Genomic DNA, 27998 nt, shown 5'->3' with positions numbered 1-27998 from the left:
TGCAGTGGGACAAGAAGGAGGGAGGCAGAAGCCTCCTTGAGCCACAGTCAAGGGCAGTTGGGAGAAATCTAGACTGCTGTGTCTGACAAAGCTTTTCTGAGAGGAATGTTAGTTGGTACCTTAATAAGGCACACCCTCCCCATTACCTTGGCTGCCACAGGCTGGCATCCCATGGGTGGCATGTCTGAGTCCCCAAAACCTTGCCCAGAGCCTCCATGCCCAGGTGAGCCCTGACCCAGGCAGAGACCTGTCCTGCATGGCTGCTGGATGAGTGCTTTAAGGCTTTGAAATATAAGGTGACTCCAAGCCTAACCAAGCACCTCAAAGCCCCTCTACTTCTCATGGCCAGACCCCAGCTCTCCAAGGCCATGGGGATGGAGAAGGGGAAGGCCCTGGGTCCAGGAGTCACAGGGAATCAGGAAAGGATAATGTTTCTATCAGGGATCAGAAAGCATCCTTAAGGGAATTCAGGGTCCTCCAGGATCATTTGCTTTTAACAAGCAAACAGACAAAGGCTGCTTGGTGTCCTAATTACATGTGTTAAAAAATTTAGCTAGGAGAAATATACCCTTGGTAAGTCCCTTCTCCATTTTTAACCCTGTTTTGCATCCAAGACCAAGAGAGACCAAGACTGTGATTAAACAAATTCCAGCAAATCACTTAGCTCTGCCCTTCCCCCCACCTTTCTTCTTCACTCCTGACCCCCCCCCCCCAGGCCGTTAATTTACTGTTTGGGCAATTCTCTGCCAAGCCTCACAGGAAGTGTGCAGCTCAGCCCAAAAACAGATTGTCCCTCCTAGGTTCCAGGCTCTCCATGACATCCTCCAACTCATCCAGGATTTCAGAGAATGATGGTCTCTTAAATGCTTCCACCTGGAATGAGAAGAGAAAGCTAAAGAGGACACCCTGGAATGGAGGCAGCTGCTCTGCAGTAGCTCTGTTGGCTCCCCAAGGTTGGGCAGTGGCATCCATCCATCATCAGCAGTGGTTTGGGTCACATGCCTGCTGATGGAGCTTTCTGTCACCACCACTTGGTGATCCAGGCCTGGGCTGCTGCAAAGAAGCAGGTGCAGGAAAGATTCCATGGTATGATACAGCTCCAGCAGAGGCAGTGAGATGCTGAAAACCAGCCTGATGTAGAATCACAGAATCACAGAACAGTCTGGGTTGGAAGGGGCTTTAAAGATCATCTAATTCCAATCCCCTGCCATACTGTGACCTGGACAGGATGTGGGAAATTCCCACCCAAACAGTGTAGGGGCAGGTGGCTGCAGGTAGGTATCAGATGGGAGATGTTAGATTATTCCATAAGTTTTTTCAAAAAGGTCAGGATTTGTCTTGTCTCCCTGATGCAGTTCATCCTCAGTGGACTGTGATCCCCCAGTGTATTTTGGGTGTACCCAAAGTGAGAGACATGGCCAGGGACATCCCCATCCTGCACCACAATCCATGCCCCCCAGGCTGCCCTTTATGCCTGATCCCATGAAACCAGCCTAGGGAACTGCACCAGAAACTCTCCAAACCTGCACTTCACACAAGGGCAGAGAAGAACAGCCTCAAAGGCCATTTCTGGCAGAAGCCCATTATTATATCAACTTGCATAAGAAAGATGCCCTTCAGCGATACAAGATCTGAACACATATATGTCTAAACCAGTTCCTGATGTGAATCCCTCCTGTGATTCAGGGCAAGTTATTCACACATCCTCCAGCCCCATGCAAGGATTTACTTTCATTTGCTGCCTTGAGCTCCAAGCAGTTAGGTGCATTACAGTCACCCAGCTCATCCACTCTCTGCCTGATTACTGTCTTTGTGATTCTCTTCCTCCCAGAGATGATCTTGGATCCTCACTTTCTCTCTGCTATATCTTCTGAGGCTTTGGACAGCACGGGGAGACACCCCTCATCTTTCACCATTAACTTCTATGCTGAAGCAAGAAAGGTTGGAGGAATATGCCCTGATGGTATCTGTAATGCCAGGGCTACTAATACTAAGGCAGTACTCTACAGAGAGAATCAGCCAGGTGCCCCTGCCTGCAGCCTGGCTTAGGGAGGGACTGAAAACCAGTAATATGCTTCCCACTCTATATTTAAGATGCAAGAAAACAGGCAGGACCTTGGGATGTTCTGGGCTCTAATCCACAAACAATACACTTTTCCTACCAGCAAACTTCAGGGTGAATTAAAGCATTAAAGGAAGATCTTATCACTTCACAGCTTACAGCAGAGCCCTGTGTGCTTGTACCTAGAACAGCAGGTTCAAACTCTCCATGATTCACAATTTTAGTCTCTGTTACACAAGTGTAATACAAAGCCAATAAAACCAATACAGGAAAAGAAAAAAAAAAAAAGAAAAAGAAACTAGCAAGAATCTCACCAAACAGCACCTAGCAGCAAGGTCCACCACCTGCTTGGGACATTCACTGATCATCCCCTGGAAGGCAGCAACATCCAAGCCGTAATCCTGTGAGGAAGGAGAAAGAGTACATAGGAAAGACTATAACGTCCTTTAAAAGCTCTTCATCCTTCTCAAAGTGTTAAAGCATAAAATGCTCACGGTTTAAAGCTTTTTAGAGTCTCCATCACAGCTAATTTACTGATGGCTATGCAAAGGTACCAGGACAACATCAGCTCTGGCAGGACTGCACAGAGAGTAAACCATTAGCAGAGCTGCAAGAATGCAGCATCCTTTTGCTTGATCTGTGCTATCCCTGTCCAGGCAGTATGTGTCCTCCTGGAAAAGCTCCGACTAAAGCAACAAGAGCCACAAAAGGCAAAACCAGAAGAGGAACCAGCAGCAGGTGCTGAGCAGTGTCTGCCAAGGACAAGACCTGCAAACAATCTGGTCTTCTAACAGCAAGCGAGAGTTGAAGGGGTCCAGCCAGCAGTCAGCAGTTTCCGTAACTACAGCTTTGCCACTCAATACATCATTACATATCATTACTACGATATATAATTCTCCTTCATCTTGTGAACACAGACAGAGCATTATTTCCTGTTCAGTCTCACAGAAACATGGAATAATCTCTGGTCACTGCAGGTTCTTTGCATTTGCTCCTTGGAAAGCAGCAGTTTGCTGTTTTCCTGATGGGTTTTTCATCCTTGTTCAGGATAAACTTTCCCTTCCCACTGTATGGAAGGGAAATGCTGCAAATGTTGAAACAAAAAAGACCATGTTTTTAGGGAAGCTCACTGTTTCCGCATGAATTGTGGATTAACTGCAGCATATTGGAAAATAAGAGTATGGGATGAAGTTGTGTTTAACCTGCCACTTCAATGTAGAAGCTGAAATGTCAAAGCAAAATGTATTTAGAATTATGGTCTTTAAAAGGAAGTACTTAATCTGAAATTGTTGATCTAACATAAGTTTCAAAACTATAGATACACTGAACTCTTGTACACTGAAAATTTTGAGATCAGATTTTATCACAGGAAAACCTCTAGAGAGAAACCTGAGTGTGATCCACATACACATGTGTACAGGTCTGTCTGGTCCAGAGACAACACGGAGACAACACAATTGAGACTGGCTGCAGGAATCATTACCTGAGTCCTGGGAAGCACTTCAGGGTCAGCTGGGATCCTGCCCAGGATTTCACAGAGGACAATGCCAAAGGAAAACACATCCACCTACAGAACGGGTGAAAGAGTGGGAGGTGGGACAGGATAGGCACAGAAGCAAAGTGTAAGAAAGAGGAATACCAACAACAAGGTCCTCAAAAAAAAACCCCACAAACGTTGGACATAGAGGCAGCAAACTCCTAAACTTCTGGGCTTCTGAACCCACCCAGAAAGACCTCATCTTTGGAAAGCCTGGTCCCATGCTCAATTGTTCAATATGTCTAGTGTTTTTATCACAGCTCTGGCTCTCTACCCCAGATCCTGCAACAGGCTCATTGGGCTGTAATTCACCAAGCATATTCCTCAGAGAGGCTTCACTGTTTGTCGACAGCAGCAGTCCATTTCCCAAAATGTTTAACTTAACAAGGCCACATAAGAAACTTGCAAGTTGCTAAGTAAAACATTACTGAGTAAAGGTCCAGGTAACAGAGGCAGTGTTTCCCAGGAAAGGAGGGAAGGGCTTTTCTGCTGCTGGGACATGTCATCAGCAAGCAGAAGAGAAATCTCCAGCACTCATTTGGGGGCTCTGGGAATGAACAAAGAGCTGGAAGCAGTGCCATACCTTCCGGTCATAGGGCTCTCCCCGCAGCATCTCGGGAGCCATCCAGAAAGCGGAGCCCACCAGAGAAAGTTTCCTCTCCGGATCCTTCACAGGCAGCTCCACCACCTCCCTGGCCAGCCCAAAGTCAGTCACCAGTGCCTCATGGCCCCGCGGCGTCACTCGAATGAGACAATTCTAAAAGGAGCCCATGGGATATGGTATGAGATGCCTACTGAGGAAGGGCCTGGGCACATCACTGAGGAGCACCTCACCGAGGAGCACCTCACCAGCCCTTGGCCCAATCTTGCCATTGCAGACCCTCCCCTCACCAGAGATCTGCATACCAGCAGCAAAAATGGAGTGCAGAGAGCAGATATGGGATGAATGAATCACAACTGAAGCCAGGAAAGGTACTTGGAAGAAGCTATTCAATGAACATGATCCACATCCTTCTCTCTGAAGAAGACCTCAAAATCTTGCATGTTGACCCCCTTCAGCTGTGGTAGGATCACAGCCACAGCACTTCTCACTACCCATAGCTACACGTCCCTAACACTGCTTTCTGGAGGAATTCCTATAAGGTTTCTCAAAACCCCATCAGTTTCAGCCTGTCCAGGTTCCCAGGATTTCCTCCTCAGCATCTCCTCCCAGGGAACTAGCTTTCTGCAGATGACTCTCACTCAAAAACTAGATTTCAGGTAAGCATGTACACATATCTCTCCCATGTCTTCCACCATCTGCAGGTTTCTTAGGTTTCCCTGGGGAAGGATGAACCTCTTTCAAGGTTCCTCCACAGCAAGACAGAAAGGACAGGCAGGGACCTCTAGCACTTTGTACAAGCAGATCTGGAAAGCTCACCAGTCACCACCAAACAGGAAATTACATCTCACCTGACTTTAGAGCACACTGGCCAAAAAACCTGTGGTCAGAAGTGCACCAGGCTCTTGCCTTGTTCTCAGCCTGGTAACTGAGCCAAGTAAACAGCCTGAGAATACCTAGGTGAGTTTTAGTCCTGTGCTGATGTCTCTCAAAACTGCATCACTTGACTGGCTTCCCCACTGCTGACCTTCATCCATATTTCAAGTTTTTCTTAAAAATCTCACTGAGCACCATCAAGAACAGCTCTAAGACATACCCCCCTACCTACTCAGCATCAACCGCCAGGACCTGCAGGCTCCATTTCAGTGAACCACTAAGCCAGCCTCTGGCATCAGCTGACACAGACATGGCCCAGGCTGCTGGCCAGCCCCTCAGCTCACATCCCCTGTGGTATCATGGACACTCTACAGATCTGCCTGAGGTTTGGGTAGTTTGTCCAAGACAGATCAACAAGGCACTTTCCCACTATGTTCCTGCTGCCATACCAGTGGCAGAGGAAGAGCCACATTAAAGCCCATCACTATGGACAAACCTTACAATGGCAAACCCCAGTGCTCATTCTTGCCTCCCTCAAGCAGCATGAGCCCATGCTGAGAAAAGCAGCCACCCAGGCACAAGTCTAATACATCGTGAACATGATGTACCTTTCTGTTACACCCAAAGCCTGTCTTCAGATGCCAGACTGCAGAGTTAGCGAGACCCATGGAGATGACCATCCTAAAATTGGTGATATGGACCCCCTGGATCAAGGAAGAACAACTTCTCTGCACTTGAGGAGACACACATCTCCTGGTGCTCTGCACACAGATGAGGACCATCTCACATGGCATTCATTCCTAGAGCCCATGACCAGCTCCTGTTAGCAACAGCTTCCCCTTTTCTGTGAGCAGGAAAGGAAAACTCTGAATCTGGAGTATCTTGCAACTGTAGGCAAAGAAAACCATGTGCAATCCTGTACACATTTCCGTCTGTTTCTTTGCTGAAAGCAACTGCACTAGGAGTAATTATTTTTATCCCTGTCTGGGTGTCCTGCTTGCCAAGTGATTAATGCAATGTAATGATGGGTTTTATCAAGAAAGCTTTCTTGCCTGAAGAGGGATTAGCACAGAGCAGAGGATCAGTGTGAGGCCTGAGGCTTTATGGTTACGTCCATAAAGGGTCCTCTACACAATCAACTTCAGCAGTCCAGAGGAGATTTCTAGTGCATACCTTGGAGTTGAGATCTCGGTGGTAGATGTTCTTGGAGTGCAGGTAGATCATGCCCCTGGTGATGTCAGAAGCTAAGTCCACTTTTTCCTTCCATGTCAAATCAATGTCTTTGCAGGCCAGGAGCTCCTCCAGGCAACCCCCATTTACATACTGTGGAACAAAAAGCAGTGGCTGTGTGGCAGGCACAAACTCTGCTGGAGCTCTCAGGAACCCCTCCCTTCAGGTTGAACACCACTGTGTGCATGGGCCCCTGTGTGGGGTAGAGTGCAAATACCCCTCCTGGCACAAGTAGTCACTACCCATCTCTAGGCTCTGCCCCACTACAGGGATGCTGTACAAGCCAGATGCAGTCGTGACTCACAGGCAGCAAACTACAGGCAAAAAGCCTAGCAGCAGCTCAGTGAATGCCTTCTGCCACCAACAGCATAGGAACAATGCGAGACCTTGCCAGTACCAGCCCAGGCTTTTCCATTAGACCACATCACCATTCCAGACCCACCCTGGAGGTTCTGCCACTGTCTGCTTCACTTTCTATTCCTGGCTGCTCTTCTTCCTGCCACCTGGCCCATTCTGGCCATTTGGTGGTACCAATCCAACCTGAAACACATTTTGGTTATCCTGTCTGAATCTCATGGCCCTGCAGTAAGTGTGACCAGCTGTGGGGGCGAAAGGACCAGAAGCTCCTCCAAGGCAATGTTGCTGGTCTAGAGCCATTCACAGGCACATGAGTTGGAGAAGTGTAGATACACATTACAGGATATCTGACATCCTCCCTACCAAAGAATTGCAGGGTCATTGCCTATTCACAGCACACTCACAAGCTAGAAATCTTTACCTCCAGAATTGGGTACAGCTTTTCATCCTTCACGCATATCCCAAGGTACCTAAGCAAAACACACCAAAAAAAAAAAAAAAAAAAAAGCAAAGAAGCCATCAAGGTTCAGCTCAACCCCTCATTGCAGAACAGCCTTAGATACATCAACCCAACTCCAGCCCAAAGCAGTGCCCACTGCTCATGGCTGGAGGATGTGCCCACCTGACGATGTTGGGGTGGGACAGCTTCTGTAGCAGGCTTATCTCACGTACAATCACCTCTTGATCCACATCATTCTTGTAGATCTTCACCACCATCACTTTAGAAGCAGCAGCCTGGGTCACCTGGAGCCAAATTTGGAGCAAGACACCTCATAGCTTCCAGAGGTCTGCCAACACCCCTGGACAACAGCATCCAGTCCCAGCCAAAGGCTTGAACCTCACTTCCCTGATGTCCAGAGCTTTTGCACAGTTATTTGCATAAGTGCAAGGTGCTCTTCCTTCCACGTAAGTTCCACTCCAGTGATGTCTACTTGGGTGGCTGCAGACAGCTACATCCCTCCTGTCCCAATGTATCACAACACTATTTCCCTGCCAAAATCTGTGGGTTCTAGGGCTCTTGGGAGGAGTTTCTCAGCCCACCCTGGGTTACCACAAAGCTGTTCTTCTCCCCTTTAATGCCGTGATTCAATGTCCTTTCCCAAACACAGCCTGCCCCCATATTTCCATCATTCCTTCCTACCTGGGCCTTATCACCGCACCAAGTGCTGATAACACTCCCCATCCCCAATTCTTCCTGCACCCCTGCCCATGGCCAGCTCCCGTCCACCCAGGCTCTGCCAGACAGACCCAACAAAGAAAGTGCAGAGTCAGCTCATCTCTCCCCCACATCCTAGGATGGAGGTCCCTTGTCTGCTTCCTAGCCACATGCTAACCTGAACCCCTGCTATAGCATACCATCAGACATTTAACTCCTAGAGCTTCCTCCAGGCGTGAATACTGGAAGCGAAAGAACAGCAATCAAAATGCTTTTCCCCCACCTTACAAGACTGAACAGACTGAGCAAGCATTTTAGGAGGAAATTTGTTGTCCCCTGTGGAGGCACCAGGATTGGGCAGTACTGAATGCAGGGATTTCATGCAAAGGTTCATGGCAGAGCCAGCATGAGCTGGCTTAAGAGCAGCAATCTGAGTCCCAGACTGTCACCCACTGCTCTCTGTTATGGATCACTTTGCAGTTACGGTTATTAAGTCAGTTGAGGGGAACAAAGAGCAGCATGTTAGACTTACCTGGGCTGAAAGGACAGAAAGGGTCATTATAATCAGGGTCACAAAACAAACTGTCTTCAGTAACATGAACTGCTGCTTCCTTTCTGAAGGAACTCAACCTGGTAGTCAATGTTATCGCTGGAATAACTTGAGCAGGTCATAAGGAAGCCAGAGCTCTGAACCCCTCACCTGATGGGACTTCATAACCACAGACTGTAGGTCACTAACCAGATGTAACTGACTGTAATTGCACAGGTGTAAATATAAAGGATGCTATCAATCATTTCTGCCCAAGACTGTGAGTGTCCTTATGCTCAGCACAGAGTACAGGGGGCATCTGAAATCTGGAAGATCTGAAAAACTTTCAGAAGAGCTAATACTGAGTTTCAGTGAGACCTACTAGCTCTGCACAAACTCCGGTGGAGACTCTGAGCTACACTCGGCTTTTAGGTAAGGTAGCATATCCCAGCTGGACACCAGTGGAGTTCATAATTGTACTGCCCAAGCTGATAGAGTCAGTAGGCGCTGGAGGGGTCCCTGTCCACAGGGAAACATAAAGTCCAGCCTGGTGTTGAAAAGAAATGACTGAAAAGCAAGGGTAGACCTACACCCCAAAACCAGTACTGGGAGAAACAGGCAAAGGTAACGGGCTCAGAAGGCCTCTTCCAAGACCACATATATTCATATATAAACAGTTCCTTATTGCACATCAGAAAACTAAGGCAGAGAAAAAGGGAAAGTAACTTGTGCCCAGGTCATGCAATACATAACCCACAGAGCAGAAGGCTGTGCCAAGACCTCTTGAGTCTGAGTCACCAAGCAGAAGTAAGTTCTTCCCCAGCCAAGCCACATATAACTCCTGAGAATGGGCTTACCCAAAGGAAAAAGGACAGCAAAAGCAATAGGCAGCCAGCACAGGCAGTGCCAGCACTGCAGGAAATCTGTGTTCTTCCTGAGAGAGCACTTTGGAAGACACCATCTGTTGGCAAAGAGCTTCAAAGGACCATGGCCAGTGATGCTTCGCAGCAGGAGTTCTGGTGTTCAGGGCTATGAGTCCAGAGGGGAGTGGCTGACCCAAGAGGACCACAAGTCATCAGAGCATTTGATTACAGTCATACTTCAGTATCCAGACAAATGTCAAGTCTCCACAAAGGACTGTCCTTGTCCCAAATCCTCCTCCACTGTCTTTTGAATAGTTGACCCATAGCATTTCAATCTTTTTTTTTAATATTTCTTTTTCTGCTTCTGATTCAAAAGTTATCTTATTTTCATTCAAGCTCCATGTCTCCAGCCTGCCTACTGCTGTAATTTCATTCACTGCCAGGGCAGGAGGAAAATGTCAGGCACAGAGGAAACAGCAACTGTTACTATGAAAACCTTCTAGATAAAGGAAGGTGATAGCAACAGCATGTTGTGTAGGTGGAAAGAAAATGCTAGAAGGAGGCTGTAGTGGGAAGAGGTATTTGTCATGTATTGCTCTAGTGTGCAAAGAGCTGCCACACACCTTTGGCTGGAGATTTCCCTTGAACAGCTTTAGTGCACTGTCCCAGGACCTGGCAAAGCAACATGACATCTGCTTTCAGAGACGAAGGCCGAGTCTTACTTCCTAATGTAACACATCTCCTTTCACTTTGCTGTTCATAAAGCCAAGGGCTGCAGGGAAAAGAGACCCAATTCCCATCCACTCCCTCTAATGAAGCAGTGGCACTCCCAGCCTGAGGAGCAAAGCTAGCAGCACCCTGGATCCTGTGCTTGCTCAGAGAGGGTTAAACAAACTCCCAGACAAATAGACCTTGGTGCAGGGAGGAACCTGACAGCCCCAGTGAGAAAAGCAGTTTTGTTTTGGTGACACACCAGTCTGCACTGGCTTGCAGGGAGCCATGAGTCTCCTCACACTAAGGCAGCAGAGGCAGAAGTAGATGGACCAGCAGCCTGTCCCAGCTTGATCCTGCTCCAGGCCCCCTGCTCTTTCTCAGCATCACCATATCCCAGGGCAGCAGCTGGGGAGGGGTGACAGTGCTGGCATCTCCACAGCGTGTGGGTGGTAGGTCTTCTGGGAGACACAGCTTAATTTTATGTTCTCTTTCTCTATATATTTTGCTACAGTTTTGGGAACAAAACACAGAGCATAAATATCCCCTAATCTCATCCAGAACCCAAGTTTGCTCCCTGACAAGATTGTTGTATGGCAAGATGACAGTATCAGTGAAAACTGACCAGGTGATCCTATTCCTTTTTCACTATGAAAGGGGAGATGTGCATCAAAGACAATGTGCTTGGTGTGCAGAGGCACTGTCCTTTCCTCCCTTACCTCATCCAACCTCCTAAAGAACGCTGGGATGGATGAAGACTAGGAAATAAATTTGGGAACAGATTCCTCAGGTAAGGCACTATCTACACAGCCTCAGCAGCTGCTCTTACACAAGGTCATGGGCTGCCGGCATATCAGTTTACCTTGTAGACCTTGGAGAAGAAGCCACTGCCTATCAGCTCAGCGTTGAAGTTTTCCCAGAACTCCAGCTTCCTAACAGCCGTGCGCAGCCTCTGCCAGCGGTCCACATGGTAGTAGGTGTCAGACGACTCACCACAGCACTGCATGGGGCCAGAGGGCTCCGGTGCGATCAGCCCTGCTTCACACATCATGGGGGCAGCAGCTAAAACACAGTGTGTTTCACAGTAAGCAGTCAGTGGTATTTGGACATCAAACAAATATCTGCACTAGAGACCAGGACTCAATGAAGCCTGAGGAAATGATGGAAAGAAGGTGAGGCACTGAGATGATGCACCCTGAAGCACATATTGCACCAGAACCCACTGGAGTTAGGCCTGCCTTACGCAGGCTGTATTCAGATTTCTTTAGATTAGGACTTAAAAGACATTAAATCTGCATATACCTTCTTATACCTTCTAAAGGTTTACAGCAGGTGGGATGCATCACCTTCCAGACATGACAGTGCAGCCCAGGAAAAGTCTAGGGGTCTTGGTCTTGCTCAGCCAACTTATGTTGGGTTAACTGGCCTTTCAGTTATAGGTAATATGCCGCATACAAATGCCAAATCTGTTCCACCAGAGCTCTAGATGAGACTTAAGCTACTATTGCAAACACAGGGTCATGACTTGAATGTAGTAGCAGGAAACCGGCCTAAAAAGGTCTTCACTTTGGCAGGTGCCTACATTTCATTATAAGCCCTGAAGAATCACAGAACAAGGAAGTGCCCCAGCAACCCTCCTGCTATCTGTGTCCTGAATTTGACTCCACGTGCCTCTGGTGAACTGTCTTCCTCTTACACTCCCCTGTTTCTCACACTTCCCTCTCCAGTCCCCAAACACTGTTCCCCTTCCTGACTTTTATAGCACTAGACTCACACTCCTTCAAAGCCATATGCCATTCTTTTCCTTCTCTCACTTGCCTCTTATTACTTCCAAAATGCAGGGGAGGCAAATCCAGTGGAAAACGGGCTTCTGACACCCTGAGGGAGGCGAGTAAGGTGCCACTTCCTTATAACTGTAACCAACCACTGGTATGCTACAAAGCTGTCTGAGAAATTTCCACTGGCAGCATGTGCCAATTCCTTGGCCTCTGGCGAGCTGCTTTACCATACTGTGACCAGATTAGACAACACTCAACAAAAGAGCAGTTTTTCAGTGCTTCCAGCTGAAGTAAACGTAAGCTCTGCTCTCCCTAAGCTTCCGCCCTAGTTCTTGCACCAAACAAGGAACTCTACCAGCATCCTGTGGATTATTTCACAGCTACTTTGCTTCTACAGGGAAAGGCAAAATTTCCTAGAATCATAACCCAACAGTTTGGGTTGGAAGGGGCCTTAAAGCTCACACCCAGTTCCAACCCCTGCCACAGGCAGGGACACCTTCCACTAGAGCAGGTTGCTCCAAGCCCTTGTGTCCAACCTGGCCTTATATACCTTGGACATAGATCTCCAAAAGTTCTGGGCAACATGTCAGGGGTTGGGGTTTTTTAGCTATTAGTTTGCACTAATAATAATAATGGCATTGAAGTCACTATCAATACTATTAATTTCCATCGAGACATGCATAAAATGTTTGCACCAACCACCTCATCCCCCATCGTCCAGCCAAGATCCAGGGAGCTGCCAAACAGAAACAAACAGATGTGGTGGCTGGGCTAAGCAGGGCAGGAATTTAGGAAGAGCCAACGGCTGGGACATGGGGCAGGCAGACAGCTGGGACCAAGCAGGGCAAGGATCTCTGACACAAACAGCAGGCAAGCTCCAGGCTGAGATTCAGGGAAACGCAATGAAGGGGAACAACAGCACAAACTTCTCAAAGCAGCCAAACCCAAGATTGCCACCACAAGACAGTCACACACAGACTGCAGGATTCCAGTTCAAGCAAAATCAACATGATACATGGGCTCCTACCTGACCACCTGGCAAACACCTGCAGGACCAAAGCCTTGGAAATACTCATGAACAGGGGAACCTGTGGCCATGATCAGTGGAGATCACTTAGATCAAAAAGGGCACATGAAAGAGATTACAGGGCCACAGTTTTACCCCTGCTATGACTCAAGGACAGGCAACTAAGGAACATTCCATGACAGGACACAGCTACAGGGGCCTGACTGGAGGTTTTTTCCTTGGGATGGTCACTGCTCCTTACAGCCAATACCACTGTAACAAGGCTGTGCCCAACCCCTTCCCATCCAGCCTGCACCCAGGCACCACATACTGGCACCAGGGAAGAGGCTCATGCAGAAGCAGGAGACAGCACTCACCAATCACATTCAGTGCTGCACCAAAGGATATTCCAACAAGGATGATTCATCCAGATTCTGCAAGGATCTCTCTCTGGTGTACAAAATGGCTCAGCTCTAGCAGAGCTTGTGGGATGGATGCAGGAGGGCAAGGCACTGGGTGCACAAGCTGGTGGCAGGGTGCAGCAAAGGGCTTTTGTTGCCCAATGCCATGCTCAGCATGCAGGGTCATGGCACAGCAGGGCAGACACAGGAGGTGCTGCAGCTCCAGGCCAAGCAAGTGGTGCTCCATGCTCAGTTGGCAAGACACAGAGAAGCTCATCCACATCCTGCACAACTGGCCAGGACATAATGCTGACAGGGTCTAAGTGATCCTTCTGACCCCATGCCACCAATGAGGATGCACTCTCAGCATTTACCCATTCCTGCACCCAATCCTGAGACACAGGTTTGCCCTCTCCTGTTGTGTGGATGGTAAAACAGTAATACAATGACCCACAGCCTCACTCCAGAGTGGTGGTCACTCACTGGGGCAAAGCTGTGGTGAGCACCCCCAGCTGCTGCTTTAGCTACCAAAGACCCATTTACCCAGCAGGCTCTGAAAGCCTCTTCCTCCACTTTAGCACCCTTCAGACACAAAGGAAAAAGGAGCCGTTCCCACCAGAGCACCAGACCTGACTCCAGCCACCCTGGAGCGCCTCTTGCCTGCAGGGTGATCCACAGGTTCCCTTGGGCAAGGCAGGCTGCCTGAGGCTGCCTCTTCCACAGGGAATGGTTTCCTTTTCAGAGGCCTCTCTGTTCAGTGTTTTTCCCATGCACCATCTCTTCCCTCCAGGACCTAGCTCCTCAATTGCCTTCTTTGTCCAGGAAAGAATCCCTGCAGCATCCCCAGCATGCCAGGAATGGTCCCTCACATTATGCTGCTGAGTGGGGGCAAAGTCTTTATTTTTTGCTTATAAATGTGCTGTTTGTCCCCAGATTAGTGCTGACACGTAGGCTGGGGGGTAAATGGCCTTTCAAAATGCCGAGATTTATTTGAAGGCTTCTAGGAGCTGTGGAGGACAGGGAGCAGGAAGGGCCGTCTTGGGGGACAGCAGGCAGGGCACATTCTCATGTCACCAGAAAGGTTTAGAGCACCCAAAGCCCTGCTTTTATCTGAGCACACAAAGCACTGGAGCAGCTGCCCATATCACCAGTGCTCCCAGATCAAATTCCACCAGCAGGGAGGACACAGGCTGAGGCACAGGAGGATGCTCATCCCCTTTGAGGCTGCCTTGCCTTAAGGGAGAGGGGAAACAGAGCCACTGGCTTTCACCACCCTCCGGGGAATCTGCTCATGTTCTCAAGCTTTCAGCTGCTGCCTCTGTACACAGCGGCCAACATGCACCTCCCAGCTCCCTAGGGTGGTGATAAGTACCAAGGAAGCAGCTCACAGGCAGCCTGGAAAGGATTGGATGCTGTGAGCTGTCACTGTAGGGAACACACTCCTTGACAGACTAAAAACATTACATTAGCAGTCACTTTGAGAAGCAGCCCTGGGACACCTTCTTCTTCTGGCCTTTCCTCATTGCAGACACCAGAGGTACCTGCTGCAGGGAATTCTCTCCCCCGGTATGGCTCCCCAGCAGGGCTCACTGGCCCACCACGAGCACAGCAAGGCTCCAGCACCACCAGGGCTGACAGAGACCCTCAATAAGCCTGGGCATGTATCCTGAGAGGGCAATCACAGCCAAAAGTGTGGCTCCAGCCTCATCACCAAGGCTGGCTACAGGCAGGGAAGGGCCTGGCAGGAGCACGCAGGCACTGGGGGGGTTGTTCTGTCTCTTCAGCAATGCAGCACCCACTGCTCTCAAGTAAACCACCTCCCAACAGACCAGTAACCCCAGACAGCCCCGAGCAACTGCCCAGGCCCTGCTGTGAGGATACAAAGCCCAAGCTTCAAACCCCTCCTCTAGGCAGCCAATTTTCCTGAAGAAAAAAAAAAAGGAAGAATAGACTCTTCCTCCCCTCACCCACTGGACAGCCAATCTGCCTCCCTGGGCACTCTTTCCAGGACTTTTCTTCCCATCACCAGGAAAGCAGAAAGATTCTCAACAGTCTCCTCTGCCACTATGTTGGAAGTTGGACTGGGCGCAGAGACCTCTCTGGACCAGGAAGCCCGGTGTCTGACAGCTGGAGCTTTCCCCTCAGGAGCAGCGTGTAACAGCTTATCTAGTGCTTACTAACATGCCACACAAGAACCTTCTGTGATCAGAGATCCCTGGAAACAAAATATCTTTGCCAGGACAGCAGGGTGCCAGCACTGGGGTCTAAAACAGAGGAACCCATCCTCCTGGTGGGCAGGGGGGTGTGCTCTGACTGTTTATGTAGGCATGCATGCACGCTTGTGCATGATTTGGCCTTGAGGGGATCATATACAGAAGGACGTTTAGAAATCTGTAGATGCTCATCAACATTTTTTAAGCATCTAGCACTGGGTTTTAGCTGATGAGTTGCTGATAATGATCCTGATGCTTCACTGATGGCCAGTTGATTACATCTTATTAATAAATCAGTAAATCACTTCAGTCCCCACATGGTTTAAACCACAGGAGTTGAGTAGTCTTCTCTTGCAGCACAGGTGATCATGAGGTGTATGGGAAACATTCCTACAGCCCCCTCCATCCTTCCCTCCCTACACCTGGCTCACCCAGATGGAGAGATGAGTGCTCCTCAGCTCCTACAGAAAACAGTGGTAACATTAGATGAGATCATCTAAACCAGATAAACAAAACACCTCAGTAGAGTTACTCAGCCTTTATCACTGTCACTAGAAATGGACTTTGTTCCATTCTGGCTTTTTATAACAGACATCAACAAACCTTCCTGTAGTATAAGAACAATGTAGTAAGTCAAGAAAAACCAAGGTGGATTTGCTGACCAATACTACGCTGCTGAACCCTAAGAATATGTTATCAGTATATTTGAGTTCTTGACCCACAGAAAAAGGTGGGTCAAGATACTCCCAGATACTCCCACCCTGGGGAGGAGGCTAAACCACAACTCCTGCTGTCCAGCAAGAGGGTGGTTTCCCACAGATAAAACAGTGACATTCACTAGTGCAAGGATGTGAGGAACAGCCCTGCAACCAACAGCTCCCAGCATCAACAGAGATCAGCTCCCTTTCCCTGCATGCCAAATTAGCAGTTAGCTTTTTGTAGACATCCTCACTTATGTGAGAACATCTAGTCTAAGCTTGGCTGTTTCCCTCAAGCTAATCCAAAAATATGTGATCTCTCCAGTCAAAAAGATAATTTTTGTTGGGGGAAAAAGAAACCTAACAAAATGAGTCAGGAAGGCAAATTCCCCTCTGCACAGGAAGGCAAAATAAAGTAAATTACACAGCAGGGATAAAGGGACAATTGCATTTCATTTGAGCACAAACACATTCTCATTAAATGAAATAAATAAATACAGCCTGGAAAGTAAGACTTTAAAAGCTCAGGGTAAGTTACTGACAGGATAAATAATTTTCACTTTGCAAATCCAAGGGCTTATTTTGCTGCCATCAGACTTGGATCAGACTTTGAGCCACAGACTTGGATGAAATCCTGCCTTCCAAGGATGGCATCATGCTCACAGGGCTGGAATCATACCCTGAACTGCAATCCCAGCTTCGATTTAGCTGCTCAGATTTCAAACCTATCCCTCGCCCGGTAAGAAAGAATCCTTAGGAAAAATCCAAAATCTGGGAAATCTGTTTCCCCCAGAGATTTAAACACAAAGGAAAATTACAAGAAAACTGGTACCTGAAGTATCCTCTTGCTGACGGGAAAATGCCAAGTAATAGGGATAAGGATATTGTAAGACCCAGCAAATGGGAACTCGGATGATCTAAGGACAGGAGGCTCTTAGCACAGGTAAGTATAGGTCTTTACTGTAACTGGTCACCATGCGACACAAATACCCTCTGAAATCTGAAACAGAAGCATAGAATAATAGAATCATATAGGTTGGAATAGAACTTCAAGATCACTGAGTCCAACTGTAAACTTAACACTGTGAGGTCCACGACTAAACCATAGCCCTCAGTGTCACATCCACATGTCTTTTAAATAACTCCTGGGAAGGTGATTCAGCCACTTCCCTGGGCAGCCCATTCCAATGCTTGACAACCCCCTTTATCTGAAGACATTGCTCTTAATATTAAGAGTTTAAACCCCCCATGGTGCAGCTTGTGTCTGTTTCCTCTTGTTCTAATGCTTATTCCTTCAGAGAACAGACCAGCTCCCTCCTGGCTCCATCCTCCTTTCAGATAGTTGTAGAGAGAAATAAGGTCCCCCCTGAGCCTTCTCTTGTCCAGACTAAACACCCCAGTTCTCTCAGCCATTCCTCATGGGACTTGTTCTCTACACCCTTCACCAGCTTTGTTGTCCTCCTTTGGACTTAGTTAAAAGGCTCCACACATGTTATACTCAGGGAGGACCTAAGTGTTGGAAAACCTGATCAGGACAGTTTTGATCTAACCAAAAAGCATACAATTTCCAGGTGAAGACCTATGGCTGATGCTACCTACAAGGGGGAAACAAGCTTTTAAGATCTTCTGGCCCTAAAAATCAGTATTACCCCAAGGTTTTCAAGGAAGAGATTAACTGCCTGTAACTTTGGCTTTACCAATGAACATTTTTGAAGGTAAGTGGAGAGAGAGACTTGCTTCTCCAGGAACTGACTTTACCTCCACCCCACAGAACAAGTCTACAAGGGAATGAAGACACAGGCAGCCCCTCCTCCAAGGAGCCCTGACCTTCAGCTCCTGTGTGCCCACATCCAGCGAACTGAGTCCCACATGAAATGGCTTTCATACAACTGTTTAAGACTCATCAGGCGAGGTTGCATAAAGACATTTAGGCAGCTAAAATGCAGTTTGGCCTCTAGCAGGGTTAAGGATAGTCGGGCACCTGAGTTTTCCAAGAATGACCTTTGTTCTGGTCTGAGTTTGGCACAAGTTTAACCAAACCATCTATGAAGGTCTGTGCGGTGTCCTCCCCTGTAACACGCCCCATCCACAGAAAGTGCCAGAGAACTACCTGCATGGTGGGAAATAAGGGGATGTTCCAAAGGAAGAGAAACAAGACAAGAACAAGCGAAAACACTAGCCAGGGCAGTCAGCAGAGGCTTCACACTGGCTCACCCTGCAAAACAGATGATGGACAAGGCACATGGATTCATTTGAGATGGAAAGGTGCAGAAGAGAGTAGAAAAAAAATAGTCATAACAACTCAGCAGTCACAAGCCTGATCCCACACATTGTCTGTCCCTGCTCTCTTTGCCACACTCTTCGTGCATTTCTGTGATTTTTTTTTTCATTCTGAAGACTCATGCTACAAGACCCCTAAATTGATGTCATATGGCACTTATTTCATCAGCATATCTAAACCTCATTTCCCTTGATATTTAATTGACTCTATACAAATGAAAAAGCAGAGCAGGGCACGTGGGTGTTTAAAAGGAAGCTCGCTGTGTGGGAACTGTCAAGCATTTCAGCTGGCTCGAACATCTCCAGCCCACCCTCTCCATCAAGAGAAATGCATCAGGATGAGAAAAGATACTGTGACCTTATAGCTGAAATGTCTGAGGCATCATCTAATAGCAATTACTGTACTTGCTTCTTGTTACAGCCCACAGACAAAGGCTGGGAGCTATGAAGGGATCAAGGAGGGAGGTGGGAGCTGCACTGTCAAACAGTCCATCGAGGGGTGGGCTCTTTGCAAACCAAAACATGCTCCACAGCAGGTGAAGGGCATGGCCTTTGTCTTTGGGGTTTCCAACCAAAACCCACAAAATACATCTCAAATCTCAACCTATCTGTATTGTTCCCAGAAGCTGAGATTATTTTTAGCTCAGGGATTGTTCCTGGTGCAGATGGTCAGAGTCCTAAAGTTGAATAAAGGCTCTGGCTATCTGCCAAGAACTGTAGGCAAATCACCCCACTGTGAATGAGCCTCTCCAGAGGACCCAGTGGACCTGAGACCCATGTTCCAGCCGTATCTCCATCCCTCAGAGACAAGGGGATGAGCTGGATGAAGACAATAGCTAATGTGACCCCACCATTGATCACTGTATCTCCAGACTCCCAGGAATCATGGAAAGAATAGCCTAGAGGATCTTTGTGGTATCCTCCAACACTGTGGTCCTTGCTGCTGTTGTGAACAGGGACAGCCTGGAAAGACCACAAAACACTGCTCTGCTGACACTGCTCCTAGGAAAACACTAATCATGATTTAAACATTTTGAGGTCTTTGAAATCTGTAGGTGGGCAGACACCAGAGTCACCAGTGTGACCATGCTGCTCCACGAGATTATTCATGTATGGCATGGAAAAATCCTGCAGAAGTGGCACAGCCCAACAAGAAAGAAGCAGACTCAGGACACTTGGGCTGCAGCCTCAGTCAGTATCTCTTGGGCATCACCTTTTTCCTTCCTTCCTCTTCTTGGCTTTTTTCAGTCCTTCAGGACAGGGACCAGATCTCAACCCACCCACAGTTTGCAAATGGGACAAGGTCAAATGCACCCCATCTGTGGGCAGTGAGAATAACACCACAGAACAGTACCCCAGGAGGTGGCATCCATCTTCTTTCAGAGGTGTTGGTCTTTCTCCAGCAACTGTTAAAACCACTTGGACCAGGCACCCCACTTTCAGAGAACTAAACCTGGCAAGAGGCAACCCTAGGCCCCAAATACCCTCAAGGCTCCAGACCTTAGTTTACCCTTTCTCTGACAACAGCCACTTGAGTGGAGAGGAACAGCAGCTGAGAAACACCTGAGGGAAGCAACATGGAGACTAAACCAAGGCAAACACTATTGCTCCCTACAAGTGCCTGACAGGAGGATGGAGCCAGGAGGGGCTGGGCTCTGCTCCCAAGGAACAAGGGATGGGACAAGAGGAAACGGCCTCAAGCTGCACCAGGGCAGGTTTAGATGGATCTGAGGAACAATTCCTGCCCCAGAGGGTGCTCAGGCATTGGAACAGGCTGCCCAGGGCAGGGCTGCAGGCACCATCCCTGCAGGTGTTCACACAGCGTGGAGACGAGGCCTCAGTGCCATGGGTTAGGGGTGGCCTTGGCAGTACTGGGGTAAGGGCTGGACTTGATGAGCTTAAAGGTCTTCTCTAGCCTAGCTGATTCTATGGTCTTTAACTGAAGGGTTATCCCCATTATGGCAAAGGATGATTCCCCAGCTGAGGGAGCACAACCTGTACTTGCTGCCCAAGGTCTCAGTAGGCATATCAGTCATACACAGCAAGCATCAGCATGCATGGAAAGGCAGAGAACAGTGGCAATGGTTTTTTAACTCATACTCACACCAATGAAGACCCCACTGGATCTGGTCACAGCAGAGGTGTATTAAACAGCCTTGTTGTGCATCCCTCCCTTACTTCACCATCACAGTCTCCTACCCTTGCCATGATCCCCTTTCCATACAGCAATACTTGAGCTCTGCTTTGTTTTCTCAGCTCTGCAAGACCTACGGCAAAACCAAAGCATTATCCTTCCATTAAGCAGAAATCATTCATCCTCTTCCCTTCCTAAAGAGTCCGCTTTTCCTCTCTCCATATTTAGAGGTCACAGTGCAAGGAAAAAGATAAGCCAAAGTGCTGGTTAGAGGACAGAAAAAACAGCCCCCAGCCTCCTCCTCACAGCAGGGGTATGAGCAGGCAGCCTCCAGCTGTCTCAACTTTGAAGCCTGCATAATTCAGCAGTGAATTTGATTCATGCTTCCTAACCCTGCCTCCAGAGCAAGATGCAAGTTCGTCCTTGAGGGGATAGCTTCAGTGTAACTTTAACTCTTGATCCACCATGAGAGGAAGGGCAAAGCTTCCCCTGGGCTGAGGCATGCTGAATATCCATGTTCTCCAACCCTTCCAGCTTGACTGCCTCCAGAGTGAAGAGGCAGACTTCACATGCACCAAACTACTCTCTGGCCACGTTTCTCTGCCTCCATCATTTACAGGAGCCTCTGGGGCACTACCCAAATAATTCACAGAGTAATATTGCATTCCTCATAACATCTCTGTGCCCCAATTCCCAGGCTGCACAAAGAGGAGGAAAAGCCTGAGCCTTCAAACCACTACATTCACTCCAGCACCTTTGCAGATGTACCACCTCAGACCAGTGCTGGGCAGCACAGTGCAACACGGATGGGGTCGTGGTAGGTCCCCAAGATAGAGGCACCTTGGCAGCAGACCTGAACCCAATAGAGGACACAGACACCGTGGCAAAACTGATGTGGAACCTTGCTGGTTCGCAGAGGTCATCCTAGGAGAAATTCTGCCCCCTATGAGCTTAAGAAGCCCCCAGCACATATTTCTCCTAGAACACTATCCACTCTCCAGCCAAAAGTAAAACTGTAGTAAATACCCAACAGATAAAGCTGAAAACCAGTTAGAGCATCTCAGACATCTTTTTTCCCAGCAGTGGATAATTAATCACAGTAGTCCCATTGACTTCAGCTGGCTGTCTCCAAAGCTGGAGCTACAGTCTTCAGCAGCCAAAGGATTGATCTTTCCAGGCAGCTTAAAACAAATTAATAAAACATAAAAGATTTGTAGCAAATTTCCCCAACCTTTTATGGATAAGGGGCTTCTCAGCCCTCTTCCTGCAAAAATCTAGAGCAAAATTATTTCAGCAGGTCTGCCAGGGACTGCTGTGCTTTGAAGGTTTTTCAACACTGGAAAAATCCATTTTCAGACCTGCTTTTATTGCGTTCTGCAGCTTGTGCACAGAAACAAACCACCCCCTCTCATACTGCACAAAGTCAGGAAGTGATGAATTCTCATAAGATTCACCAGCACTGAAGCAGGTTCATTTCAGCCAGGCCTCAGCCTCTGCCATACAAATCTTCCCAGAAGCTGATGTGACAGCCAGTGCTAGTGTGATGGCCTGCTGTGTTCTGCCACCCTGCTGCACCAACAGGCTTGCAAGGAAAACAGAGTGGCTTCAAGACTTTGTGTTAGAAATGTGACTGAGGCTCCACTTCCCAGCAGTGGCAGAGGATTTTGAACTGCAAACACAGGTATATTCACTGACTTTTGCCCCCCTCCCTGCAACAGATTCTTGCTCAAAAAAAAAACGCACTTCAAGAACCAGCTGCTGATGGTGGGACACCAGCAAGGGAGCACCCCATGGGAGCTGGGCCCCTCCATCCCATTTGCACACGGGGACTAAAACCACAGTAATCTACCTGCCAGAGGCTGCATAAGATAAGTACTTTAAAGGTCATGCTTTGAGATGGAGGAAACCAAACCCACCTCGACACAGCAGGCGAGTGCATTCTCACAAGTTCCACATCCCCACAGCACTTGTGGGCACCATGTCCCTGCTATTCATATGGCCCTTGCCCTGACCCCCTGCAGCTAGGCTGTGCAGATGCAAGGGGAAAATGTTCCCTGCTCCAACAGCCTCCAGGATTTATCCTGACAGACATGAGTCCTTCCCAGGGGAATGAAGGAATGAGAACTCAAATCCTGCTATGTCAGGGCAGGGTTTGTCTCCCCACCTCACGCCGAGTTTGCCTCAAGCATTCAGGGCTACTGTCCCTTAACACCCAGCTCTCACCTCTCTCTAGTGCGACCCTTCCTCCTGCCGTGCCTACTATAGCCCATCCACCACTGGCTTATGAAAAACCCTGACTTGTGAGAAGTTGAACTTCAGCTGACTTACAAGTATCAGGTTAGCCTGGCTAGGGAAATCAATCACTCCCATTAAATCCATTTCTCAGTGTAATGCTACGTAAACAAGCAGTATTTGCACGACAACACGAGATTCTAAGAGGCTTTTCAATGCTGGGGACACTGAATGCAGTGAAGTCTCTCTCCAGGGTATCACACTCAACAGCTCCCTAGCTGCCTAGGAGAAAAACAGATCTGCACCTGCGATAAGCATTTTCTTATCAATCTAGCACAGCAGGCTGAGCCCCCAAGGCAATCCCAGCTCCCTACACTTGTTATCTCTTACCAGTCCACTGTTGCAAAGCAGGAAGACTTGGCTAGCACTGACAAATGGAAAAACTAAAGCTAAAATGTAAGCAAGGCAAGTTAAGTGAGTTGCTGAAGGCCACGTGAGGAGCCAGTGTCAAGGTGGGGTGTCAAGTATGAGCTGTGAGAGGTGACAAGGGCACCCCTCACCCTTGCGCTCAGACCTCATTTGCCTTCTGGGCTCCCATTTGTAGCTCAGCACAGAAGGTGCTGATACAGGGATTTGTATTGAATAGCTCTCAATGGATGATTTCCTTCTATGAATGTGCCCAGTAAAGTTTTTGAAACTGCACAGGATTTTAGCCACAGAACATGCTTTGGCCAGAAGTTGCACAGCTCAGCAGCATGGCCTGCTGCATGGGGAGCCCCTCCTGCAGCCCTGATCCAGCTCTGGGGCAACAGCACAAGAGGGACGTGGAGCTGTTGGAGTGAGGCCAGAGGAGGCCATGGAGATGCTGCGAGGGCTGGAGCAGCTCTGCTCTGGAGCCAGGATGAGAGAGCTGGGCTGGGGCAGCCTGGACAAGAGAAGGCTCCTGAAGGGGAGACTTGAGAGCAGCTCCAGTGCCTAAAGGGGTTGCAGGAAAGCTGGAGAGGGGCTTGGGACAAGGGCCTGTAGGGACAGGCCAAGGGGAATGGCTTGAACCTGCCAGAACTAGGTGAGCTTTAAGATCCCTTCTAACCCTATGAGGGTGCTGAGGCATTAGCACAGGTTGCTTAGAAAAGCTGTGTCTGCCCCATCCCTGGCAGTGTTCAAGGCCAGGTTGGACACAGGCGCTTGGAGCAAGCTGCTCCAGTGGAAGGGGTCCTTGCCTGCGGCAGGGGTTGGAAATGGATGAGCTTTATAGCTCCATTACAACCCAAATCAGTCTGTAATTCTGTGTTTCTATGATTCAATGATTTACCTAATTGCAGCTGTCACCAAGGAAAGAAGAGGAGCAGAGCACCAGCCAACCACTTGCTAAATAGCAGCAACAGGGTATTTCATGTTTGGTGGCTAGGGATGCACACCTCTAGCCTTAAGCACTCATGAAGACAGGCTGAGAAAGTTGGGGCTGTTCAGCCTGGAGAAGGCTGCATGGAGACCTCAGAGCAGCTTTCCAGTATCTGAAGGGGGCCTACAGGGTTGCTGGTGAGGGACTATTCATTAGGGACTGTAGTGACAGGACAAGGGGTAATGGGTTCAAACTTAACCAGGGGAAGTTTAGATTGGATATAAGGAAGAAATTCTTTACTGTTAGGGTGGTGAGGTACTGGAATGGGTTGCCCAGGGAGGTTGTGAATGCTCCACCCCTGGCAGTGTTCAAGGCCAGGTTGGATGAAGCCTTGGGTGATATGGTTTAGTGTGAGGTGTCCCTGCCCATGGCAGGGGAGTTGGAACTGGATGATCTTAAGGTCCTTTCCAACCCGAACTATTTTATGATTCTATGATTCTATGTTGAAGATCATATGGGATAGGAGCCAAAGCTTTTGCCATCAATGCTCAAAGTTGAAAGTTGCCTCAGACACTGTGCTGCTTTACATAAAGTTTTCATTGCGAAATCTGCCCTTAGGGAAGAAATTATGCAAGACTTAATCTGAACAGTAGGAATACCCCTGAAGCATTTTCTTTAAAAGCCCTGATGTTTTAAGCTCTGACTACAGGAAGCTGCCAGGCTTCCAGTCGCCAGCAGAAGAAAACCAGCTCCTGTGCTCACAAAACAGACAAGCAGCAGCTTTCTCAATATAGAAAGAAGCAGGGACATGCAGAAAAATCTCTTCTGCCATAAATGGGCTTGCCCACTTATGTCCCATCCTCTCCAGAGAAATCCTGTGCCACTCTCCAGGTGCAGGTACATTTGGGTGCAGCCTGAAGGTGTGAAACTCACTCCTGAGACAAGGAGGCACAAAAGCACAAAATGTAATCAGTTCTAAGTAATGTTAAGTTTGGTGGCTTTGTAACGGAAAATAACTGCGGTGCTTGAAGGTAGTTGACAGAGTTTCAGGTCCTTAGGAACTTAGTACAAAAGGTGTAAGAAAAGCAGAATAGAAAAACATGACCTGGGGATGGTAAGTATCTGGAACTAGCAGATGTGCAGGATGGGCACACTTAAACTAACTGATAAATAGAAGGACAGGATGATTGCTATGTCTGTCATGTTAATTAAGCTGGTTATGAAGATTGTTGGGAAAAGTCAACGACCTTAAAGAGCACCATCACATTTTTGTATGCATGCAGGAAACTTTCTGGAAAATGATGTAATATTCCCAGTGAACACGTAAGGATGGCCTGTAGAGCAATACGGGGACACACAGCAGGAGGAGCTATCCCTTGTGTCTCCCGGTGCCACTATAAAGAATACCTGCTTGTCACCTTGAAACTCTGTTGGCAAGTTTGCTCCTGGAGTTTTCTCCGAATCACTCCCAAAAACTTTGCCAACTGGCGTAGAGAAGAGCTTTAGTAATGACACGACCTTCAGTTTCAGCCCATGAGCTTAGATTGCTTTGCGTTCCTTTGAAATACCACCAGAAAGCACCAAACCTAATGATCACAGGAATAATAATTTATATAGAAAAAAGTGTCTACAGCAATCATCAGAAGTGGAGGCTCCTGAGGACTTACTGTGCAAGGGGGACCTTGCCTGGTGGACCAGCACAAGACAGAAACACAGCTGCATCTCAGCCCACATAACCTCCCCAGTATGTGTGAGTAGCTACACTCCTGAAAGAGCAAGACTGAATGGGAAAAGAACAAGGAAATATGTGCCAGGTACTCCGAGTGACTCGGCCCTGACTCCTGCCTGTGGAGGGACCCTGAGACAGGTGACGATTCTCCAGCAAGGTCCCTGCAGAAGCCTGAGGGCCTCTAAGTGCTGCCCGGCCTTCCCCATGCTGACATCCCATGATGAGCTGACGTTCCAGCTCCGCAGCATGGTGCATCCCTCAGCCTCACTGCTCAGATCCAGCTTGGGTTTATATTCTTTTTTTGCTCAGGGATAGGTGCACTGCAACTCTTGCCTGATGATTCAGAACCATCTGCATGCCAGTAGTTCCGCTTTGAACACTTCAGCTGGCCACCTGTAAGCTTGTGCCATGCTGTGACTGACCCTGCATGGTAACAGCAGTCTTTTCACACTACAAAGTATTGGCTTTTCACCACTTGTTTACCCCACAGCTTTACCTACACTTTGCAGCAGGTTTTACACAGGCTCCAATTCAGCTTTCCCTCTTACCTGAGTGTTCGGGGATTTTTAATAAGAAAAACATAATACATTTGAGATCCTGCTGAAGGCAGCTTGAGCATGCTTTCTCCTGGAAGCTGCTGTCTCAGCAGTGGAGATGCTGAACTTGGCAGGGAAATTGAAGGAGACCTGGAGCTGCTAGGCCACAGATGGGGGAGGCAGATTTAGACAGAGGGGAGACTGAGATGAGCTCTTAAGCACAAGTCCTTCCCTGTGAGGGTGCTGAGGCACTGGCACAGGCTGCCCAGAGAAGCTGTGGCTGCCCCATCCCTGGCAGTGTTCAAGGCCAGACTGGACACAGGGGATTGGAACAACCTGGTCTAGTGGAAGATGTCCCTGCCCATGGCAGGGTAAAACTGGATGAGCTTTAACGTCCTTTCTAAACCAAACCATTCCATGATTCTATGAATCCTGCCTGATCCAGCTGGAGTCATTCCTTCCCTTGGCAGGGACCCCTCCTGAGGCAGATCCATGTCTCCAAGCCAGGTGCACCAAGAAAGGGCAGGGAAAGAGGGACCTTTCCTGCAAAGCAGAGATCGGGCTGAAAAACTTTCCTTCAGCAAACCAACCTGAGCCACTGTGTGCACAGAATGTGCAAGCAGCATCAGAACAGCATTAAAGGCAAACTTCTTGCTTGGACATGGGGAAAGGTAACACAGCAGCTGCCGAGGAACTCCCGGCCAAGCCAGTAGTCTATTTCCCCACCCTTGGGATCTACATTTTTCTTGCAGCCCTCCAAAAAGCCCAGAGCCCTTCTCTGAATCAAGACTAGGGACAGTGCTACAGGCTGTGGACCACCGAGTGGGTCCCGAGGACAGCAGATGGGAAACTAGCCACAGCTCCACTGAGAACCAGGCCAGAAGAGCTGCTTCCATGAGCGGCGGCTCCTCCACGCCATCACTCCCAGGGTCAGCTCTGCCCTATGAACTGATCTGCTCAGCTGCTCCCATCGGGACAAAGCACAAAGCGGGCTCCCGGCACTAGACTCAGTTCTGTCTCCATCCCCGGAAGGCAGGAGCGGGTCGCCCAGCTGGGCTTGACCTGTCGCAGTGTCGCTGTCAGCTCCTTCAAGCACCCTGTAAACAGCAGGGTCTCGGTACCGCAGGTACCGGCCAGCCGGGGCACCCCTGCTCCTAGAGACGAGGGAGCGGAGCTTCCATGGGGGCTCGGGAGCTCGGAGCTTCAGGGGCGCGGTGCAGCGGTCCTGCATGGTCCGGACCGCCCGCTCCGCCGATTGCCAGCGGAAGGCGCAGAACGAGCCAGCGCGGACACGGCGGCACACGGCTCGACCCCCCCGCCCGGCCACAGCGCAGACTCACCTGCCGCGGGCCCGGCCCCGCTGGGCCCCGGTCCTGCAGGACGCGCTACTCTCCGCTCCGCTCGGTTCGGCTCCGCACGGCTCGACACGGCACAAGCGCCACTGGCACGGCGTGAGCCCACTCGGCTTGCCTCGGCCCCTCCCGTCTCACGGCAATGCGCCACTCCCCACGCCTTGCACCGCCCTCCCCAAGGAAGGCATCATCCCCCCGCACACCCCCTCCCGCCGCCTGCAGCCCCTCCTGGGGCCCCCCGCCGACACACGGCATTACTTGTGTCCAGTGTGCGGCTCCGCACTGTGTTCCCCACGCCCAACCTCTTCCGTGAAGCGCAGCAGAGACGACCCACAACTATCCCCACACCATACCCCACGGTGGGGCCATGGCCGG

At 49.1% G+C, this 27998-nt stretch overlaps 1 protein-coding gene across 2 annotated transcripts; it reads right to left on the bottom strand.

The window, feature by feature from the left end:
* Window positions 1-720: 720 nt before the first annotated feature.
* On the bottom strand, window positions 721-27741 carry LOC101881288 (dual specificity testis-specific protein kinase 2-like). Of its 2 annotated transcripts, XM_031044148.2 has the most exons (10): window positions 27612-27741; window positions 16851-17018; window positions 10785-10984; window positions 7286-7407; window positions 7085-7133; window positions 6250-6399; window positions 4183-4356; window positions 3546-3629; window positions 2377-2463; window positions 721-873 (listed from the first exon to the last, which is right to left on the bottom strand). In XM_031044148.2, the coding sequence occupies exons 3-10, from the start codon at window positions 10971-10973 to the stop codon at window positions 772-774; spliced, it is 957 nt and encodes a 318-aa protein (XP_030900008.1). In that variant the 5' UTR covers window positions 10974-10984; window positions 16851-17018; window positions 27612-27741; the 3' UTR covers window positions 721-771. The 2 variants fall into 2 exon arrangements, with proteins under 2 accessions (XP_030900008.1, XP_030900009.1); XM_031044149.2 differs by lacking the exon at window positions 16851-17018.
* Window positions 27742-27998: the final 257 nt, after the last annotated feature.

Source organism: Melopsittacus undulatus, chromosome 11 (genome assembly GCF_012275295.1).
Source record: "Melopsittacus undulatus isolate bMelUnd1 chromosome 11, bMelUnd1.mat.Z, whole genome shotgun sequence".
NCBI lineage: Eukaryota > Metazoa > Chordata > Aves > Psittaciformes > Psittaculidae > Melopsittacus > Melopsittacus undulatus.
This window is presented reverse-complemented; position numbering and strand designations above follow the sequence as displayed.